Source organism: Parasteatoda tepidariorum, chromosome 8 (genome assembly GCF_043381705.1).
Source record: "Parasteatoda tepidariorum isolate YZ-2023 chromosome 8, CAS_Ptep_4.0, whole genome shotgun sequence".
In the NCBI taxonomy this organism is placed as follows: Eukaryota; Metazoa; Arthropoda; class Arachnida; order Araneae; family Theridiidae; genus Parasteatoda; species Parasteatoda tepidariorum.
The window spans coordinates 64,209,704-64,234,398 of NC_092211.1; the positions used below are offsets into that span (position 1 = coordinate 64,209,704).

Genomic DNA, 24,695 nt, shown 5'->3' on the forward strand with positions numbered 1-24,695 from the left:
TTGTGTATATATATATATATATATATGCACTGCTCACAGCAATTAAAGGTTATTGATGTTGTGGGTTGATCTTGCACCTGGAGAATTATTTGAATGATTGATACATTATCGACAGATGTAGTAGGTTATATAAGATAAAAATGACATTTGTTTGGCAGGAAAAAAAAGGAGTTTTATTGGGCATTTGGGTACAAAAGGAAAAAAACAGCGTTTTTGCAAATGAGTAAAACAAATTAAAAAAAAGTTGTTTCTTTAAAAGAAGAGCTCTTTCCAGTTCTTGGAGAGTTTTTTTTTATAACCGTCGTTGAAAAGACGACCCAATTTTTTGGGTTTACGACTAGTAATGTTCATTTCCGTAGCCTTGTATTTTTGAACCTATTCCAGAAGACAAGAGAACTTCCTGGATCAAGTATTGGGAGAAATTTGCCCTCGTGGAGGACTTTTTGATGGAACTAACCCGCATTTGCGTTACATGGAAAGGAAGACTACGAGAACCACCCACGGTTAGCCTGACGGCAAGGGGACTCTTACTCATGATCAGTCTACCACTGCGGATATTTCACGTCAGCACTATGGTCGATGCAAGCCGGATGCGGAATTCGTATTGACTAGGATTCGAACTCGTTTCGCTCCATTGGAAAGCCAGCGCTCTATCCCGTCAGCCATCGCGGCTCTTCTTGGAGAGTTTGTGGAGTTGGTAGGCGTCCAGCAATTCGCCTGCCTAAAACATGCTTGATTGGGTTCATGTCTGGAGAACATGCTGGCCTATCCATGGTATGATCCCTTCCTCCAAAAGGAAATCATTCACCAAATTGGCACGATGTCGCCTGCAATTATCGTCCATTAACATAAAGTCATCCCCAATTCCTGCAGCGTAAAGGACTAGTAGGTATAAAGGAGAAATAGGTTTCAGGATCTCCTCTCAATATCTCAGTTAGAGTTCCATTTCGAATGGAGATTGGTGCACCCATCAATGGAGTTGTCAGCATAGACCGTCTCTCCTCCACCTCCAAATCTTACATTTTCGTGCACGAACGCAGGATTGTTTCTAGTGCCACGTTCTCTCCAAATGAAAATACGCCTATTATGAGGACGGACAGAAAAACTGGACTCGTCAGAGAAAGGAACATTGCGCTATTAATTTCTCCTCCAGTTCCCATGCTTTGTTGCCCACTCCCTGCTTGCTTGACGGTGCCTTACTGTTAACTTAACACGCACCATTGGTCGGCGAACATAAAGACCTACAGAGTGGAGGTGGTTTCGGTCAGTTAGTATCGAAACTGTAGTACCAGTAACAGAGCGAAGGTGCTGTTGCAGAAAAGTTGCATTTATATTTCGGTGTCTCCAAGCCGTTGGCGTTAAATAAAGATCTTTATAGGGCGTTGTACTTCCTTATCCTGATCTTCAGCCTGCTTTTCCAAAAAATTTGCTTATACCGTAATTTTATACAAGACTTACTATATCCTTTAATTGTTTTGGGCAGTATATATATGTAAAGCCGTAATAATTTCGAAAGTGTTTTTTTAAAATTATTATTTTGGAGAAACCGATATATACATACGTAAAAAAAACTTAATACCAAACACATTATCTAACCTCAATTTTTTTTAACCAAACATAAGCTGGTTAGAGGTACTGACATTTTAACTCTCTGACTCAGAATTTTTATCAAACATATTTTTCATACTCTTTTCATTATTTTGTATTAATTTAGGTCAAAATATGTGAAAATATTATATTTAGCATTTTAATAATTTTATGGTTATGAAACACAACATGAAACACTTGTGTCTTTTTCAGCATTAAAAGCAAAATCATCCAAACGCGGCTCTCTTCCAAACAATGATTTTTTAAATTTGTACTTATTTGCATTTATTTATAACCTGAAAGAAACAGTTATTCATCACTGGAATTTCTAAAGTTTACAAATTTCCAGTACTTTTCATCAAAATTTCAACTACTTTTTTTCACAATTTTTTCAGAATACTGTTTTTGGATTTTATATTTTAGTAAAAAATAATTCCTAGCAGAAAATCTAGCAGATTTTTTTAGTAACTATTAGACTGTTTTTTATAATTGAAAAATACCAAAATATATTTTCGCTTGTAATTTGAGCGTCTGCCAGAAAAATATACAAAAAAGACGCTAGTGTCCCATTTGCGTCAAAGGGTTAAAACTAAAATACACTTTTTATCATAAAATTAGTTGAAATAGTGTTTTCTTTTGTTTATATAATTCAGATTAAAGTATAATCATCGAGATATCTTAAGATCGTATAATTTAAAATGCATTTATTACTTAAATTTTAAGTGGTTAGTTTAAAACGTTAACTGCATTAACAAACTGTCACATGAATTTAATATGATGTAAACGAACTAAATAGCATGATTCATATTCTGCTTTTAACCAGTCCCAACTGTATTGATATAGGATTACAAGATTCAAAGGAAAATAAAATTTTTGAAAATTGGTTCCATACTAAAATGTAGAAAGGTGTGGGGTTTTCAGAAAAACTTCTCATATTATTTCCTGAAAACCGTCTCCTTTTTTTCTAAATCAGGATAAAAACTTTAATGATACAGGCAGGGCATGATTTAAATCATGATTAAGGTAGGTAGGTATATTATTTACGTCGTACTAGAGCTGCACTATAGGCTATTGGCGACGGTCTGGGAAACATCCCTGAGGATGATCCGATGACATGACATCGCAATTTTGATCCTGTGCAGAGGGGAGGGCTCCTCTGCTTTGGTAGCCTGACGACCTGCGCGCGAAGTTGAGAACTTTACGGTTGAACAGTTTAACGAGGACCGATACCGCGCTCCCTCGGCTCCTACGCTGGCTGATCAAGGTGGTCACCCACCCGCTTACTGACCGCATACAGTGATGCTTGACTTCGGTTTTCTACTGGGAAAAAAATTGCGATTTAAGTTACTTTATTTTTTTAATTATCATTGATTTAAATAAACTGTGATTTTTTTAAATTAAATCACTGTTTTAAACCCATTTACTTTTTTAATAAATCATTAAGTCGAAAATACTTTTATGATTATATTCTTTAGGGTATGATTCTCTTTAAACTCTGATTTCATTGATAATGAAGGTTTTCTCTGAAGGAACAATGAAATGGTAAATTATTTTAAAATAGACTAATAAATAAATCAAATAATAAACTAAAAGCGGATAAGAGTAATGTTAAACTGTTAAGTTATAATTTTCCATTAGTTTCATGTAAAAAGAAAAAAGAAACTATTTACCGAGACTTAACGTATTTCAACTATCCCATTTAGTTTTATGTTATTTTTTGAATACTTTAAGTGCTTGTAAAACATGCAAACACTTAAACATGTAAACACATTAGTGTTTACCAATATTGATAAAGTACTTGTTCTGCCCAGAGAAACTGGCAGTAATTTTTTTCTTCTTTTAATGAATTCTGATCTAACTTATTTTACTCTTCATTGGATATTTGTCTAATTGCCTCACATTGGTGATAAATTTCTAATAATTAAAAATATAATATTTAAAACATTTGAGTTCGAATTATCAGCTATTTTAGCTATATTATTGTTTTTAAATAATACTGTTTATAAGTTTTAATCACATGATTTGGCTATTAAAGATAAACAAAAAAATTTTTAAATAAATTTAAAAAAATCTGATTTTAATGTAATAAATTTAAATTTCTCGATTTTTCTTTAAAGAAAACCATGAATTTTGCCAACTATGGTTACAGGTAAATACTAAAAGCCGCACATTAGCTAGGAAGATCAGTTGCTCTTAAGTTATGTATATTCAATTTATAATCTGTTTTAGGCATTTTTTTAAGGTAGGTAGGTACTTTATTTGCGTCACCCTAGAGCTGCGCAATGTGCGTTTGGCGATGGTCTGGATCCGAAGACATGCCATCGCAATTTTTATCCTCTGCTTTGGTAGCCCGACCACTTGCGCGCGAAGACGAGCTCTTTACGGTAGAATAGTTGAGCGAGGACCGATGCCGCACACTCTCTGTCCCTACGCAGGCAGATCAAAGTGGTCTCCCTACCGCTTACTGACCGCTGCCAGTGATACTTGACTTCGGTGTTCTACTGGGAGCCGTGTCTTTACGATCTGCGGAAGATTTTGTGGATAAATACTTAAACTAATTTATAAACAGTTTATTATTACTTTACCTGTTGTGATTTAGCTCATCTGAATCCAAGGGTTTAACCATAACTTTCACTGTGGGTGCTGGATTTATTAGAGGTTTGCTGGTGCTTCGAACTTGCATATAAAGAGGCACTCTTCCAGTAGTACTGACCTCAATACCAGAGTTTTCCGTAGATGAGTACTTAGCCTTATTATCTGAAAAATGTTTTCTATCTTAACAATATTGTAATAAATGTTTTTTTTTAAAAAAATTGTCAAAAATATACAGGAGTTTCCAAAAAGTCTAAACCTCTGACGCTTATGGAGTCAAAAATTTCAAAGCTCACTTGTGATTTATTTTCAACAGATGCATTTTATACTATCGAACTCGACCCAAAACCTTTCCTCTTGGAGTTGTACTAAAACTTTAAAATTTAAAGTAGGAATCCCTTTTATTTTATTGCAGATTTGGATTCTCCAGAAAATAAGTATCAGACAGATTTTTGTTTCGCAGATGGCTCTGTATTTGCAAAATTAAAATGGGATACAGATTGCTCAAAATAGAGATATCTGCAAAAAAATCACAACAGATCGCAAAAATAAAATTAGAAATGTTTGATGTTTCAAAAAAGAACTATAATAACACCAAACTTGACCTCCGCAATCTTAGAATTACCCCATTCTTGTAGTACAGCCTCCCTTTGAAAAAATGCCACTTTTTTTATGAAAAAGTAGTGGTTTATTGTCTTATAATAATAAAGATGTTTTACATAGTTTATTTATTTTCTCATTTTTGTAAAATAAAATACTAATGTTTTTAAACAACAGTTAACACTAGAAAGACTGAACATTGTTGCTCACTACTTAGATATATTGAAGGAGCCAGTTCAGACCTTTCCCTGATTGTTTGTGTGTATCAGGCATCCAAAATCTTAAATTAAAATTAATTTAATTAAAACCTATTATAGACTCGATCAGCTAAATTTTATGGTATTTTATTCGATTTTGTTAACGAAAATATTTGATTTGAAGGAACACTGACTTTTCAATGCATAGACTGATACATTAGTTTCTCAAATAATTGAGTTTCCTTTTTCCTATAAATAATTATAAATATATTTTTAATATTTTTGTTTTTAATTCCACTATGTTTCATTACATTATGTTTTTACTTTTGTTTATAACTTACTGAAATCTTGATGACTGTCTTGATTGTTTCTTGAATTTGGTTTATAATGAAACTGTTTTCGTGTGTCTTCGAAAGTATCTTCAACGCTGTTGCCAATTTCTCCTTTGTTGGATGGAATAACTTTATTTTTATTCGATACGATTGTATGATAATTCTTATTGCTGTTTGTCGGAGGTCTTTTTTCATGGCTGAATCTTTCTTCCATCGTTCTATCTTTAGGACCTGAAAGGCATCGGAAAAATGAGAAAACGCATATAGTTATAAATTTGCCATCAATTTTGACCCCTTTAGGACCATGGTCACATTTATGCGATTATCTTATAATTTCACAATTTTATTATTGTGAAATTTGATTATTGATTATCTTATAATTTCACAGTTTTAAGTATTTATTTCATTCACATTTAAAACTAAAATGAGATATTTTCTTGTAAAGTTCGTCACCTGCTGTGGACGGTTGCAAGCTTTCAACAGTTCTGTCTTCATCGATTCGTGGGACACCAGGTGGCAGTGGCTTCACTGTGATGAATATATCTGCTTTTGAAGATCCAGATGAGCACGTGTATTTTCCACTGTCCTTTAGGTTGATCCTTCTGATTCTCAGAGCCCCTTTCATGGACACTTTTAAACGTTTGGTAGATTTAATCTGAAAACAAAATTACCAATTTCAATTTTTAATCCTAAGGCATAAAATACGACTCGTATTACTATGAAGATTTTTTTATGCCCGCATCTAATAAAAAACATCAGACATCATTAATTCTCAATAAATTATTTCACATACGTGCAATAAAAATTATTGGTGTTACTTGGGAAAGGTTATCGACTTGGTTTTATGCCTTAAAGTTTCAAATGAATATTTACTTAGAACGTCACTATATGGCGGTAGATTTTAACTATCGTGATTGTGGACATTATTTACAAGTCTCACATATAAAATGCAAGTGGGTCTAGGTGTTATCCTTTGACGTAAAATTTTTATTAAGCATATTTTCCATACTTTTTTCATTATCTTGTATTAATTTATGTCAAGATTAATTAAGCTATAAATTAGGTAAAATCTTCTAAACAATGATTTTTTTAAATTTGCACTAATTTACAGTTATTTAGATCTAAGAGAAATAGTTATTCATCATTACAATTTCTTTTATTTACAAAATTAATTATTGATAAATTGTTGAATGTAAATAAAATAAAAAATTTGAAACTACTTCTTATGGATTTTATATTTTAGTACAAATATAATACCGATGACTAAATAGAATTTTTTAGTAACTATTAGACTGTTTTTTATAATTAAAAAATACCAAAATATTTTTTTGTTTGTAATTAGAATTTTAAAAAATATATAAAAAGGACACCGGTTTCCCATCTGCGTCATAAGGTTAAGAAGCTTTCAAACTCACGAGGCGAGTTTGAAAGGAAGAACGTTACAATAGAGCTACAGCTCGTTAAATCTAAGTGAGATTATCAAAAGTTAAAGCTTAATAAAACAAAAAAATATTAGTAAATGTATAAAACGGCATACTTCTTTTAACCTTTTATTTACATAAATTAGAAAGTTTTTTTGTCTTTTGACTTTCGAAAATCATTTATTGGACAACAACATATGCATAGCACGAAACACATTATCAGAAACTATGAATGGTTCTGGAAAAGTTTGCATTCTCTCACGGCTAATCAAAGAATAGTTTGCGGTGATCTATCTCATTAGATCCGAGTTATGTTCGTAATATTAGGGCTTTGCGTAAGTATTTTAACATTGAATTAATTAATTAAATATTTCCACCTTATACCCGAAATCTCGTCATATCAGGACAATTAATAAACGAGCTCAATAAATTTTAAATCACCTGTGCATCATCCTTAAGCCACTGAATGTTCGTCTTGTTGCCATTTTTACTGGGGCATCGGATTTTGAGGTTCGTTTCAGCAAAAACAACCGCTCTTCCACCCACTTTGAGAAAAACTCTTCGCTGAGGATGTTGTTGAATGTAGCTACCGTGAGATGGAACAATGTCTACACCCTCTGGACATGGTTTAGTGTTGCAAGTTTTTTGGGTTTTTGGACGATGCTTGGTGCACTGTGATGGAGCTAATTCTACAACTTGTCCAAAGGCTTTTTCCTTCATACAACGTATCTTACGTATTTTTACACCTCCTCCACAACTTCTGGAGCACTGAATGAGAAGAAGAAAGAACGTATCTTAATAAATGGGATAGATTCGTTTAATTTTACACACAAGTTGAAATATTAGAAACAAGTAAATGTATTTTTCAAATCATTCATTCATTCTTCCTATTATCGTTAAAAATATAAGGCAAAATTGGGAAATTTTGTCTCATGGCCAATGGTTGGTTGTAGGATTTTTAACAGTGGTCACTTTTAAAAACATGTAGTTACTCTTTTCTAAAATATAAAATCTTTAAACGATTTTTAAAAAAACTGTTGATAATGATGCTCAAATTCAGAGCTTTTTTATTCGGTTTGGTTACCATACATCTAAATTGATAATAAAAAAACTTATAAAACTAACGTTGCACGTCCATATATCAAAAATGCTCCGAGTTCTTTTATTAGGTTTAATTACCATACGTCTAATATGATAATAAAAAAGAAGACCTATAAAACTAGCATTGCACGTCCATACATAAAAAAAAATGTGGAAATCCAAGCTCATTCACTCAGTTTGGTTACTATACATCTAAATTGATAATAAAAAAAGAAGATCAATCAGGCTAACATTGCACGTCCATACATAGAAAATGATCAAATTCAAAGTTCTTTTCATTCGGTTTGGTTACCATACATCTAAATTGTTAATAAAAAAAGTCCTATAAAACTAACAAAGCACATACATACGTAAGAAAAGGCTCAAATTCAAAACTTTTTCATTTGGTTTAATTACCAAATACCTAAATTAATTACATAAAAATAGTTAGAAAATTCCATTACATACATAATGCATGAAAAAAAGGCTTGAATTCTAGGCTCTATCGTTCAGTTTGATTATAAATATCTCAAGAGTTTCTTAAACTGTGGATCACGATCCCAAATGGGGTCTCAGAACCTGCTGCAGGGCTCCCCCAAAATTTTTAACAATTTTGATATTAATTTAATTTATCATTATAGTTTTTACAATCACAAAATACTTTTACAGAATGTATCCGAATATTCCCAAGTAATTTAACTTATTTATTATTATTATATTTTTAAATTTGTAATTTTTATTTAAAATTTCACAATGTTCTATGTCAGTGTTTCCCAAACTTATTACTTTTGTGTACCCTTTCTAAATTTTTCGTAGCGCTGTGTACCATTAATAAAAAAATGAATATGTTTTTTGCTATAAAAAAATTGCACAAAAGTTAAAAATCACAACTGGCTGTTGACACCACGAATTGCTAACTATTAACATTTCAAAACATAGCCAATAGAAAAATACGTAATCGTAAATTTTTATGGCAAGCTTTGTAAATAAAATTTATAAAATTTTCATTTGTTGTAAGATATTTCGTATAAGAGAGCGTACCCCCGCTAAACTGTCCCCTCGGGGTACGTTACCACACTTTGGGAAACACTGTTCTATGTCAAAATTAAAATTAAAGCCATAAAACAGCAATTACAGTACAAGTGAAGAAACTAACAGTTTAACTAAATTGCACTGACCAGTTCACTGACAACAGTGCGAAACTGGACAGTTTCGCAGGTGTTTGATTTGCGCAATGCTCATGGGGTTCCACAAAATTTACGTAAACATTGTGGGGTCTCTATTCCAAAGAGCTTAAGAAACCCTGATCTGAATAGATAATAATGAAAAAGATCTAGTTAGCTTAACACAATGTCTAGTTATTATACAGAAAAAAAAAAGCTCAAATTCAAAGCTGTATCTTAAACGATTTTCAAGTTTTACCTTTGACCAAGGATCCGTTTTCCATTGGGATGGACACTCGAACACATTGCAAAATTGCTTTTCTAAGGGCGGCGGCTGAGGGCAGTTGCTGTCTTCGACAACAAGAGTGTTGGCCGCTCCCCTTAGAACTTCGTGAAGGCACTGTACTTTCCTGGNGTGAACCAGGTTCGAATCCCAGCGTTGGCTGGTCGATTCGAATTCCACTTCCAGTTCGCACCGATCACAGTTTTAACGTAAAATATTCTCAGTGATGAACAGAACTAGGGTTAGGATCACTTTGCCGTTGAGCGTACCACCAGGGCCGGATTAAGCGTAAGCGGGGCCCTAGTCCATTCAAATTTTTGGGGCCCTTAGATTAATTTTTTTTCTCGTATACTTTTTATTTATTCAAATATAAAAGTATTTATCTATCGTTTCCTTTAAGAAAGCATTTTTAAAATTAAAATAAATAATAATAAATTAAATTTTACTTAATTTTATTAAATTAGAACTAAAAAATAATCATAACATTTTGAAAAATCATTGTTTTTCTTAATTTTTTTAAATTTATTTTCGAAAAATCCATTTTAAAGGGGGCCCTAGGCCATGGCCTAGTCTGCCCTAATGGGTAATCCAGCCCTGCTTACCAACGGGTAATTTTCTCGAAATGTAACGCAAACTGGGGTTTATTCCATCGACAAGTTCTCCATGAAGGCAATGCATTACCCAAGAGTTCCCCTTTTCTTCTGAGTGGGGTTCGAAATTACAAGGCAACGGAGTTTAATTTCAATAGCCGTGAACCCAAAATTTTATTAAAATTAAAAATGAAAGAACGCACGTAAAAATTTTGCATGATATAATTTTTAATTAAATATGTAAAGAGTAGTAGCGTATTCACTGATGCAAATGATTCCCTAAGTACCACCATAACCAATATGCTTCTGCGCGTTTTGATGTTTAAATATATTATTTCGTATGAATTAATAGTTGATTAATTATTGACTATTTGATAAATATTTATTTATTGTTGACTACTTAATGAATAATTATTAATTGATTATTGTTTTAAGATCAAACTTTTCGCAAATCAGAGATTCCTGAATATTCCCCCGTAAGTATACTTTAAAATTTAATTTAGTAGTATAAACGTGTTGAGGTGTGTATTAAGTCCTAGCGATTTCAAAAATTTCTGATGGTTAATGAAATGCAGTTATTATTATTCAATGCTGACATTTCATATGGAATCAGGTTGCAGTTAAGTATTGAGCGGGTAAATGTGTATTACGTTTTGTTTACATTACGCAATTACGTATCATTTTCGATTTATACGAACTACATCGATAAAAATTAAAATTGTATACCTTGATAATGAGAAAAGCTATGGTTTTTTTTCAAATTTAATTATAAATATAAAAGTAAACTCACTTGGGAGGGCACGGATGGTCGTTACAGGTTTGTGTTATTGCGTCTGGTTTTTTTGTAATGTCACACTGAGTCGCTTTCACTACAGCTTGATCATGGTCTCGGATGCACTGAATAACTGATTCTCTAGTACCTAAGAACCAAGAAAATTGTTTAAACATATTACATTGCATATTAACATATATTTATACTAAGTAGTATTTTAATGCGTGCATGCATTTAAACAACAAAAAAGTTTGCAGGGAGACAGGTACTTTATGTTGAAATTCAACAAAGTATTTTACTGTAAGAAATAAATGCTCTAATTTCATGAAAATTCCTTCGTTTTTGACGAAACCGTTACAATGGAATATGCTCAGAGCAAAACTTTTGTCAAAATGACGAAATTACTTCTTCGAGGAAACAAATTTCGTTCTGTTTTTTTTTCTCCATAAAAAAACAACTTCGTAATGTATCAAACTTTTCTAATAATCAGTTATCGCGGGCACTAACAGGGGTCTGTCCAGACATTTTGTGAAAGGTCCGTTTTTGTAAAATTGTGAAAAAATTACTCGCAATTCGTGAATATAAAATAAACGTTAAGTCACATTCTTTCTACCAGGGTCCGCTTTTGTGAATTTGTGCAAATAGAGTCCTGTTATTGCAAAAACACTTTTTCAATGAGTTTTTAAATTGTAATGACATACAAGATTATGCTCAGCACTGTAGAATTATAATTAAAAAAAATTAATTTTAAAAAATAAACAGCAATTGCTGCTACTAAATTAGAGATGCAACATTCAAATATTTGGTATTTAGCCTATACTGCTGAAAGCAGAATATTCATTTCGGACAAATAAAGGAAGAAGCTTCTGCCAAAGACAAAACTTAGTTCGTTTGCATTTGTCTTTCCCCCCCTTCTTTCCTGGGAAGGGTTTATTCGATTAACAAAACGATAACGAAGATAAACAAATTTGTGAAGGGTCCAATTAAAAGATAAATTATTGTATGCAGGGTCTGTTTTTAGGTTAAAATATTTTGTGAAGGGTCCGTTAACGGACCCAAATTTCTTCTAAACAGACCCCTGACTACATAGATAAATCGATGTCGCCCAAACAACACAAGTACAGATAGAACAGCGAGATAATAATAGAATATTTAAGGTTGCAACGAATTTGGAACAATAATATGGTCAACAGTCTCCAAAATTTTAAACACTAATAAAAAACTTCACATTTAGACAAAAAATTTCTTCAAAGTTATAACAAACAATGGACTCAAAAGAAAAAAAAACGCCATTATTTCTAGAACAAAATTTAAAAACTGCAAATACAAAAAAAATTTCTGTGTCAGTCCTTTTAAAAAAGAAAAGGTTATGGGAAGAAAAAAAAAACTCATCCATCACTTTTACTCCAAATACATTTAGTTTGATTTTTTTTTTATAATTATAGCTTCAGTTAATAGTTACAACTAATTGATTATAGCAAACTAATCATTTAATAGATGAAGTAAGAATCTGTTCTTATCTCCTTTTTTTTTATTATCTCCGATAACACTCTTCATTTTATAAAGAGCAACGGAATAACTAAGTGGTAAAATTTGGAACAGTTTCAAGAAAGATAGAACAGTGTAATTTAATGTATAGTTTTTATTAGCGCTTGACGAAAATTAATTATACTTAGAATACTTGTCTTAAATGCAGTTAATAGGTACTAAATTTCGGTTTGTTAATGAATAATGACCCTATTTCGAATTAATTTTTAAAAAAATTTCTATCATGTATTTCGATTCGAAACTTAAATATAATTTTCGCGCTTGGACATGGAATGTTATGAAACGTCATAGTATAATGAAGTTTCATTATGTTCGAAATCAAATGAAAAGGTTTATAAAAGCAATGTTTATTCATCAATTTTTAGTATGTGTATTTTCTTGTAGTTACGTATTTTTTTCTAACTGTTTCGTTGACATGTAACTTATAACGTCTATTCATGATGATGCAATTGTAATATAACTATTAAAAAAAGGTTTATGTAGTGTAATGTAAAACAGTTATAAAAAAACATCTTGTACTGTTATTTTTGTATTAGAAATATACAAAAAAAATCATATACTGAAGTTTCATTACGTTCTGAAGCAAATTAAAGGTTTATTAAAGAATATTTCATTCATTAACTTTTGGTATGTTTATTTCCTCGAAGTTTCTTTTTTAAAATAGTTTCGTTGATATGTAATTTAAAACGTCTATTCGTAATGATGCAATTGTTATATAATTAAAAACACTTGTTTATGTAGTGTAATGTAAAAATGTCATAAAAAAACATCTTGTACTCTTATTTTCGTATAAGAAATATACAAAAAAAAAATCGTATACTGAAGTTTAATTATGTTCCAACACAAATCAAAAGTTTATTAAAGAATATTTTATTCATTAACTTTCGGTATGTTTATTTCCTCGAAGTTTCTTTTTTAAAATAGTTTCGTTGATATATAGTTTAAAACGTCTACATAATGATGCAATTGCTATACAATTAAAAACACATGTTTATGTAGTCTAAGGTAATACAATTTAAAAATACAATATCGTCTACTGTTGTTTTCGTGTTAGAAATAAACAAAACATCGTATAACGAAATTTCCTTACGTCCTAATATAAATTAAAGGAATGAATTATTCATTAATTTTTACTCATTAATATATTTCCACGAAGTTAGGTATATTCTTTTCAAATAGTTTCGTTAACATACAGTTTAAAACGTCTATTGATAAAGATGCAATTGCTATGCAATTAAAAAAAAAACATGTTTATGTCACTTTTTACTAGAATTTGACGTTTCAACTTATGTAAATTTTAACTTACTGCTGACGTAAATAATACGTAAAAAAAAACTTAATAATTTCAACTTTGTAAAAAGTGCTTGGTAAAATATACGAAAGGAAGAACGAATTTGTTTACGTATATATTTAAATGTTTTGTTTTTCGGAAAACCACTTTCTGCTATTATTTGACGTTTCAACTTCCGTAAATTCTGACGTACTGTTGACGTAAATAATATGTAAAAATAACGTACTCATTCTCACCAAGTAAAAAGTGATTTTAAAATATTCGCAAAATAAACAAATTTGTTTGAGCATATATTTACGTAAATTTTCCGTTTTTTGTTATCATTTTCGGAATGATTCGACATTCAAACTTCCGTAAATTTTGATGTGAATAATATGTAAAAATAACATGCTCATTCTTACTTAGTAAAAAGTGGTTTATAATATATTCGCTAAATAAAAAAAGTTTGCTTACGTATATTTTTTACGCGAGTTTTGCTTTTTTTGGATAACAATTTTTTGATATATTTCGGCGTATCAGCATTTATTTTGAGGTACTTCTGACGTAAATATGCAACAATTTTTGCCTTGTAAAAAGTGGGTTATAATGTATTCGCAAAATAAACAAATTTATTTACGTCAATTTTTATTTTCATTTTTTGAATAACCATTTTTTTCTATGATTCGTTGACGTAAACTTTACGATTGCTTAGTAAAAGTCAAAGGTAAACCATGCGTATTTTCGACGTAAAATTGATGGATCTCTGTTACATGAATTCAAATCATCCTAAATGAAAACGGAACAAGAATATTTATTGTTTCTGGTCAATGTATATGTTACCGCAAAAGCTCGAAAGCCGTTCCTATGCACATTACTTAGATAACCTTCAAATTAGCTAGAGTGATCGTTAAAGTGCGGAATCAAAAGTCTTCCGCGATTCATCAAGGTAAGGCGCACATTAACTGTATCTGTATCGTTGCTAACAAATTTCATTTTAAATCTGTAAATCTCAAAATCTGTCTGTCTCAATCTGTAAATCTTTCATCTGTAAATCTCATTCCAACAACTAATTTGTCTATTATTTGATTGTATTGACTTGATTCTTTAAATATTGAAAAGCAAATAAATGACATTATGATAATTTTCTTAATTGTAATAATATTTTAAACCGTTCGATTCTTAGTATTATAGTTTTTAAAGTGATTTATGATTCTCTCAATTGATGTGTTGATTGTTTGTTTATAGTAACTTGAGGTTTTAGATAAACTTAATAACATTATGTTAAATTAGGAGTACAGAGACGTTGCTGCTGTTCCAATAAAAATCTTATTTTCACTTAAACGAATGCCTGGAAGATAATATATGCAGATTATCTATGTAGTTTGCAAATTACCTAGATAATTTGAGAAATGAATATATTTTTCGGCACTTTAAAAGATAACCCTGCTTAATCTGCACATTGGCTAGACAATCTAAAGAATAATTCATTACTACGCTATGGCGGTAACATATACATTCAAAATATCAAATATAAATAGCATATAATAGTTTATTTAATATTATTTGGCCAATAGTAAAAATGTTACTGTTTTGGAAAAAGGTAGAACTCATGTAAAAAATGCAAAGCCTCTTGTCTCTTTAAACATATGTAGTACCCTGTGCTTAATTATAGTAATGTTATTGAAAATGACGTTTTATCTGGTCAAAAGATATGGCTTTATAACGACATGTTTTTAACCATTTTTATGCTTTAGTAAAGTTATGAGAAAAATGGTAAAGTTTACTTTCACCTTTTGCCAAGATTACTAACTATTCAGCAATTCCTTACACAAAAATGTCTTCTTGGGTTTTATTTTTATTTTATTCCCAAAGAAATGTTTAAAATTGAAAACTGGAAAACGAACGCCTTAGAAACTTCACCATATATAGAATGGTTTTCTCAAAAAACTCTGCTTCTTTTCTCACATTTAAACATTATTTTTGATTAAAATAGAGCATGTAAAAAATTTGGTCTACAAAATAGTTATTGAGCGATATTCTACGCTTTACATACTTGAATTATAATTCTTATACTACAAAATATGTATGGAGGAAGCTTTAATTTCTTTAAGCATTCCACAGCAGCTTTAAAGAAATATTCCCAATTATCGTCTGCTTCATGTTTATTAATATCGTCTTTATATTATCGTTTGCTTTTTATTGCTCATTTTGCAACCAGTTGAGTTATCAGGAATAAAAATTTTATTTATTTTATAAATAACTGGTGAGAAAAGTAAGAATGCTTCTTTTAGAATGCCGGTGGGAAATTTTGAATGGTAAGTTGATCCATGTATATTTTATTAGTCAAGTAGTTTTTCTGAGAAGGAGTTCAAATTTAATTCGCTGATCACGTATTTACGACTCAAATTAACCAAATGATGGCACTGAAGAAGTTCGCAGCTCTGTGTAACAACACTTTTTTTGCAAAATGCGAAAGTAATAGAGACTGAACTACAGTATTTTGTAAAAGTGGTGTAAACACATTATAAAAAAAGAATAAATATTACATTTTATATGCTTGCATTTTGCTTAAGGTAAAATAAAAGTTTTTGGAGATTTATTATAGATTCTTTATTTGTATTCTCTAGAAGTCTTTCACCATGATTACGAAAATTTACGAAGCTGTTTACAGTTTATATATTACTTTAAAAGAAAAGATTTGTATTAATGTGAGTTTATTTATAAATTTTTCTCATCTGTCTATCTCTTCTATCTTGATATTTAATATTTTTCCAGTTAGCGTCATTTTTATGTAATTAATGTTTACAAAAACATGCATAATTTTTGAAATATATAAATTTTCATATTTATTAAACTTTTAATGAAACGGGGGATACGTTTGTATCTATTTTCAATGTTTTCTTAAATATACACTCCTGTTATTAACATTTTACAAAAACATCTTCTCGGTAAGAAATAAAATCAACAAACGTTTGATTCTATTATAAAAATTATAACTAATTCTGACTTTTTTTCCCCAAAAAAAGTGAGACAGTTTCCCCTTGGCATGGGGTAGAATTGTGCCAAGATACTAACATTCAAAAATTGGTGGGTTAATAAAGTAAAACTCCGAAAAAAATTTAAATGTACTTTTAAAAGAGATTTCTGTTAAAAACTGGTGTTAGTGGTCATTTGTTTCACTATTTCAATATAAATATCAGTAACATGCTAAAGTTAACTTTATTTTATCCGTAACAAAGAATGATTAAAAATATGTTCTATTGTTCCTAAATAATTTTTAATTTTATCAAGAACAATGAATTATTCAAAAAATGTTCTATTGTTCCTAAATAATTTTTATTTTTACCAAGAAAAATAGATGATTAAAAAAAATAATTCAAGAAATGTATTATTGTTTCCAGAAAATTAAAAAAAATTTTTAAAGAAAACGGATGATTCAAAAAGTGTATTATTGTTAAACAATTTTTAATTTTTATCAAGAATGAGGATGATTTATGAAATGTATTATTGTCTCTAAGCAATTTTAAATTTTATCAAGGACAAAGAATGATTCAAAAATGGTCTTTTGTTCAATTTTAGTTTTTTTAAAAAAATTTCCTCTGAACAATTTTTTATTTTACCAAGAACATCGAATGATTCAAATAATTTAATATTGTTTCTTAAGTATTTTTAATTTTGCCAAGACGAACGAATGATTCAAAAAAGGTATTATTTCTAAACTATTTTTAATATTGACCAAGAGCAAAGGATGATACAAAAATATTTTATTGTCTATACAATTTATTTTACAATTTGTCTATACAATTTTGTCCTCTAAACAATTTTTAATTTTACCTGAAATAACGAATGTAGCAAACAATGTATTATTGTTTCAAAACTAATGCTTTTGAAAAAATATTCAAACCTTTTTCTTAAAAAAAATCGTATATTTAATGAATAGTTTTTAAGCACGTTTTATTAACAAATATTAATAAATAAATTAATAAGTTTTTTTAAAAAAAAAAACTTTTTTTTCGTAAAAAAATATAGTCATTTAAGTTACCATTTGTTTCTAGAGAAATTACTTAATTCATTGTTTGTATTTACTGGAATGGTACAAGATATATGTATAGTGTGTATCTCAGTTCATGTAAATTAAAGAAGCAAAATATATTTTGAATTTATAAGATTAAGCAATATTTAAGTTGCCTAAATATAATATGGTACATTAATAATCTCCTGATATTTTTATTAAAATAAAACTACGGTGTTCGAAACTATTACAAGTCGTGAAATTATTCAATACTGCAAAATTTACACAGAAACACGTATAATGTTTTATTTAAATATATACTTATTTCGCTGTCAAAAGTTATAAAATTTCAGATAATTTAAAAGAAAAAGGTAAAAAGTTATACTTTAACTCAGCTGTAATTTTTCTTTATATGTTCTTTTAACTATCAGGAATTATGCTAATTAGGGAAATTTCTATTTTCAAATTCGAATTATTCTTTTTGGATTTGAGCTAATGCATGAAAATCTGATTAAATCGAAAAATACATATGGTGTTCAGAATTTCTTTTCTTTAATTGTACATTTCATTTTCTAATTAAGTAACTAATTAACATTTACTTCTAGTTAATGAATAAATGTTTTTAACCCAAATAAGCCAATAGTATAGTGTTTTTTAACTGAAATGGTAGTTATTATCTTAAACTAAAACTAGTAATTCTTAACTTGAGTGTATTATTTATTAAACCTTTCCAAATATATACATGAATTATTGAAAGCAATATTCCCAGAGTACGATTGTTTATCATCTCTGCATATGATTTATATTCAATATTTAACTGCAGCATATAGAATTTAAATCATTATGATTTCACTAATTTTAATTCAGTGCACGAATATTAAGGTATTATGATTTAAATAGACAGTGATTAAAATAAAGAGAAATTGACTTGAATCGCTTTACTTTAAAATGTAGACCATGCGTGTAAGACCAGAGACATGACACGCATTGTGGTGTTTTAAATGATGTTGTCTCATCTTCTATCTGCGAGTCTTAAGTGATACACTCTCTTGAACGAAGGGAAAAAAGGGAATTTAAAGTAGGGAAAAAGCTTCAGTGATTGGCTGTTGCCTTGGCGATTTAATTAAACGCTAAGATCTCAACCTCGTAAATTTTCGTGACTGTTATTCTTCATTTGTCGGGACTTAATTCCCTTTTATTTACTAGAAACAAGAGGATTTAAGTTTTTTAAGAGATAACTTGAAGAATTTTAAATAGATTTGATAGTTTACAGTAAAAAATCAACGGGCAATTTGGATCGCTTTTATTAAAGCTGAAAAAAGAATATTTTTTATTCCAAGGAAGGTGAAAAAAATTGTTTTTTAGTAGTGAATCCGTGAAGTTTTTTAGAATATTTCTTAAAAGAAAACTTCCTAGAAATTGCATGTATTACATCGTAAATGTATTTCTTTCACTATTTTATTCTCTTTAAAAAAAACTCAAAGAATTACCTAATTGCAATAGCAAACGATTTTATAGAAATAAAAAAAAATGAAAAAGATTTATAAGAAGCATTTTTTTCGCTAAAGAATTTTTTTGAAAAAATCTAACAAGATAGCTCAAGCCATATGTAAAACATTTTTTTTCTCCACAATAACTAAAAGATTTACTTTTATAAGAAAAAAAATTCCTACCATAAATTAAAACTAATAACAAAATAAATAGATTCACGAACTGGTCAAATAGTTTATTAAGAATGAAGAATATTTTTAGTTCATTAATGTAACATAAGGAAGTAAGAGATTTAAAATATGCTATTAATTTTTATGTAACATACGTTTAATTCACTTCGTATAATCAGTAAAAACATCAAAATGTCACAGTTTTATTAATGTACTCTGAAATTTAAATTTCCAAAAAGAAAGAAAAATAGCTTTTCTACAATTCTTCTATTCCAGATTTCATTTAAATGAAACTATTCGAATTCCCAGTTTTCGTAACAAAATTTTAATATTGTGTGATTCATTACTTATTATATTTGAATTTCCATATTTCGTTTATATTTTTATATTACGTTTTTATTTTACGTTTTAAACTAGTATTCAATTTATATTACCTCAATTTTTATGATTGACTTGTTTGTCTCACAACACTTATAAATCTAAATATCTAAAGTTATTATGATTATATCAAAATTATTTGATATTAGAGAGATTCAGCGCGTTCACGTGTGTAAGTTCAGCGGAGCGTGAGTACTTGCACAGAACTCAGGGGCCATTCAGAGTGTCTATGAAAAGAATCGAAAATGCGAATTCGGAGATGCAAACGGGAACCTGATAGGCAAGTTTTTCTAGGGTAAATATATTCCACCAATCAGGTTCTCATTCGCACCTACGAATTCCCATTCGCAATTTTTTCGCATGTAGTGTAAATGGTCCTTTTACGTACGTAAAAATGCGGGAAGATGTGATTCCATCCAACACAGTCACACTACATAGATGGTATGAACACATTTTAGTTGATTACACCATGTAGATGTATCCTTCTTCACATTAAAATATTTGTTTGGGTTGTGTACTTAGGAAGGGCATTCTAAGTAGTTTTCCATGAAAATTTTTGAATACGTACTGTAAGGGTGGTGTTTGTGAATACCTTGTCATAAACTTACCTCCTAGGCATGAAGCACTACATGGTGTGAACCCATTCGATCGCCAAGAATATGTTACTTCTATTCCAACATAGTGGCCTTTAAGTTTTTTTCGATCCTCTGGCCTTACTGAATCAAAAGAACAAGGTCTCGGATAGCAGCTTTCTAGTCCAGGTGGCTTTGTGCCTGAAAGGGAATTTAAATCCACATATAACATTTCGATAGGAAAAATAAAGTTGTTATGCATGTAAGAGTCAATCAATAGATTCATCAATCTTTCTTTTAATTTTTTTTTTTATTTAAGCGATTGAAAACTCCTCATGCACCACAAAGTATAGCATGAGGCTTACAGAAGTAAGTAGAAAACAAAAACAAGAAAATTTACATTAAAAACAAAATTCCGCAAGGCAGTAAGACTTTCAATACTTTTGACCAGTTCTGGAAGAAAAACAGGAGGCCAACAAATAGAAAAACGCCTCAAATCAGTCTTTAATTCAATTCGGGCACTCGCATACAGATTGCAAATGAAGAAGAATATGCTTCATCAGCATCGCCGTAAGCACAAATTCCACTGGTCACCAGATGGAAACGAAATGACTATCTCTTAAACTTTCCATGGTTTGTTAAAATTTGGGTTAATTTAAAATCAGTTGACAAGAATTTGCATTGCAAACGGTAAAAAATGGATGGAAAGAACCTTTTTGTTCAAAGCGACCCAGACGAAGCAAGAAAGTTCATCAATCTTATTTATCTATCAAAAAAAAAATCGGATATAGCGTGTTCTAAATTAGACTGACCGTTTTCAAAAATTTATTCTAACAGTAAAAAAAAATTTTAATAAAAATTTTGCAGCAAAATTATATGACGAGGCATGATTTTTTTTTCTCTTAGCATTTCTAGTTTCAGTACAAAAATGTTCCAACAGATGGCACTTCAAGTCACTTTTACTGTTCTATCTTACCCTCCAAATATGATGCGTGATTGGCATTTTTATTGGCGGATGGCCTCTCTGAAATATTGCTACTTTATTTAAATTTGAAATTGTGGTGAGATTTTCAATTATTTTTCTTTGACTTACAGGTCAACTATTTGCAGCGACATCTGGCGAAATATTACTGAACTGAAACCAAAAATCGCAGGAAGAAAAATTTATATCTTGTCATTTAAATTTGCTGCAAGAATTATTTTTTATCCTTAACCGTTTTCATGTTATAAATTTTTGAAAACCATCAGTTTAATTTAAGACACTCTGTATCTTATCAATAAGTTACAAGATCTTATTTATCAAAAACCTCATACATTTAATCTATGTATTAAGAAAGCTCATATATCTTAACTACTGAGAAAGTTCATGCTTTTATCTATCAAGAAAGCTCAAATATCTTTGAAAATATGCTAAAAGAGAGTATATAAATTATAACACCAGAGTATGTAAATTAAATTGAATTAAGATAAATACGCTTAAGATATCGTTATATACGGCTAAGATACGATTAAGATATCTGGATATCTTAAGCAGAATTTTCCACAATATGAAAAATTACATAACGCATCTTCTTCGAAACCAAATAAATAAACAGTACAAATAAAATTTGTTAGTAGCTCATATAATGATTACGAAATTTTTTTTTATTTAAGTTGAATGTCAACGAACTTTCTAAACAATTTTTTTTAACAAAATTAAAATTGAAACAAAATATAGTAAGGTTAAAAAAATATTTCATTGATGAAATATTTTTTTTTCAATTGAGATAAATTTGGGTCTTGCAATTTCCGAACTTTCTGTGACGCCACGGATTTTGAATGCTTGTTAAAAATAAATCTAAATACTAACAGCAACATATATGAAGTATCATTAGCCAATTTGATAAATTATTATAATTTTGGAACAAATATAACTCTCACTCTTTATGAATCTGGCAGTAAGAAATTGAAGGGTTTTTTTTTAGCTTTTTGTTAACAGCATTTAATTTATTTGAATACTGGGTTAAAATAAATATTATGTTAAAATTACATGTGGCTTAATTTTCTAATATACTACATTTAGTTGTAAAAATGACACTGATGACAGCTGTTCAGAATATTAACTATTAGCTTCACCGAAAATTAAGATTTAAAAAAAAAAATTCTAGTGAACTCAAAAATATTGTAAACTTTTTTCACTTTTGAAAAATTTGAATACATGGTTTTTCTTAAATATCTCAATTAAGTATTTTAATTTTGATAACATATTTTGAGTTAGTTCTGCTATTGAGATTTAAAGAAATTTGATTGCATTTGATTTAAGTCAATCAGAAACAATTCATATAAATGGGCAGAAATCGTTATTGTTGTTTGTAATGCCACTTGCCATAGCAGCAAGCTTGTTTGGGGAAACTAAAGGAATTTAATAGCAGAGGAGTACGTATCTTGTTCTTCAGTGGCGCTATATATGGCCAAAAATACGTCTTCCGCCACACACACACATTACAGCCCGTTTCGACCCATTCATACATTCATTCATCCACAGATCGTAATTTTGACCTGAACCAGTAAACGATCAATTTCCAATTCAGTATTCCCAGAGGTTTGATTTGTTATGGGAACTTGGAAGACTTTTTGATTCGACAGATGTCCCATACACCATTTACTATACGCGAAATCTTCGGCTGGCGAGATCGCACTCACGACCTCTTGGACATGGGCCCAACGCCCTACCAAACAGGCTATCCCTGCTTTCTGAAATCGTTTGTATAGTTATTGAGGTTCCGTCATTGAGATTTTCGTTTTAGACAAAATGCGATAAACCAGAATAAAAAATTCACTTATATTTTGAATTTTAATAACAAGGAAGGATTTAAACTTAAATTTGGCAAACTTGTTTAGAAATATGTACTTGTATAGAACAAACTTTTACTTTATTTTTTTCAAAAAAGTTGAAACGAATGTAATTTACACAAACACACCAGTTTCTTCTAACATTATAATTAATGAAATACATCAATAGTTAGTTCTCGATTACGGATTTTATAATAGTTAAGAGCATAAAACTGAAGAATGCAAATAAAATGTTTGGCCAATCTTCTGATACTTGAAGTTATTACTCGTTGCAAAAAGTTGCTAGAATTGCAGAAATTTACAAAAATTTTCATCATAAAATAAACTTGTAATATATTAAAAGCATAGCTTATCCTTATGTCAATATTTTAGTGTGCAACTAAGTTATATGCATTAATGCTGCAAAATGTTAAAAGTTAACTCTGTATCAACAAAAAGTACAGCTTGTCACTGTGAAGTTATTTTTTCTTCATGCAACATAATCGCATGTAAATATTTTATGAAGTTAAGATTACTAACACGAATTTCATGCAAAATCTCATTTAAGTTAAATAAAAAAACTTGAATTATTTTAGCTGCTGTCTGTGCATAGCGTAATAAATAAAACTTAATAAACTCTGAATCTATTTAAACATTCATAAAACAGTCAAAGACATTGAAGCATAAAACTATAGGTATGAAATTCAGCTAATTTATAAAAACATTTTATGTTATCTTACAAATATTCTTGCATTCGACGTTGTTCAAAACCATGAAGAGAAAGAAAAAAAATATAGATAGTTTATATTAAACTGTAAAAATATCCAATTTTATTAGAAAATGTAAAAAATTCATCGCAAATGATTTCGCAAAAGTAAGTTTAAAAATATATCGTATATACATCAAATAATGCAATACATTTATTTGATATAGTTTACAATATTTTATAACTTGAAAAAAAATCTGACACTTCAGAATACTTCAAGTATTCTCTTCAGAATTAACAAAGCAATGAATTAAAAATTCCCGTTTTATCAGAAATAATTTTTTTAAAGAAAATGTAATTTCTCTGAAAATACACTTGAACATAAATCTGAACAGTTCTTTTAATTTCTGCTTTTATCAATATAAAGCCTATTTCGCTCCTTCTAAATAAAAAAAATTAGGTTTTTATGCTCCACACATTGTTAAATAGACTAAAAATCAAACGATTTGCTTAATTTTGGTAAAATTTAAAATACAAACTAAATATAATTTGCATACAACAAGTAGCTATAAATAAATCAATGTATTGATCATAAATAAATAAAACAAGCATAAAATCACATGTTAGAATCATATCTTTCAAGAGAATTTTTATTCTTTAACGAACATTAAAAAAAAAGAACTACAACTTTAACTTAAGCGAACAAATGTTTAACTAAATCCTTTCAACCTACTTCAAGAATTCTTTCAAAAGCCCGAATTTTCTTTCTGACACAGTAAGAAGTACGCATCTTTTAATTTAAGCCATCAAGTTATGATGTATTAATGCTTCACCAAGCACTTAGGTATGTTTTCAGAAAAGGTTATGTCAAAAATATATTTCGAGCACTTGAAGAACAAAGTGGTCGAGAAGTCGTGGAAAGAAAAGGTTTTTCAGTAGCGGCTTCTTAAAAAGCAAACGATTCTATTGGAATACGCAAAAGCAAATCTCTTTTATAAAAGTCGGCAAAGTTGAAGATGTTAAGTTTCTTTCAACTTTTGTGTTTCTGTTTCAGAAGAGTACGACAGAGAGGACATAAAAGCAAAATATTAAATAATTGATCTCTCTCCATTGAATAAGA

At 29.6% G+C, this 24,695-nt stretch overlaps 1 protein-coding gene across 1 annotated transcript in view; it reads right to left on the reverse strand.

Annotated features, from left to right (window-relative positions):
- LOC107437684 (protein madd-4) overlaps positions 1–24,695 on the reverse strand; it is a gene marked incomplete in the record, with an annotated part of 287,088 nt that overhangs the window by 24,516 nt on the left and 237,877 nt on the right. The window contains 7 exon segments of the mRNA XM_071184129.1: positions 4,180–4,344; positions 5,318–5,539; positions 5,762–5,963; positions 7,171–7,497; positions 9,232–9,439; positions 10,633–10,765; positions 20,095–20,259. Of these exon segments, the coding sequence (XP_071040230.1) occupies positions 4,180–4,344; positions 5,318–5,539; positions 5,762–5,963; positions 7,171–7,497; positions 9,232–9,439; positions 10,633–10,765; positions 20,095–20,259 (1,422 nt within the window).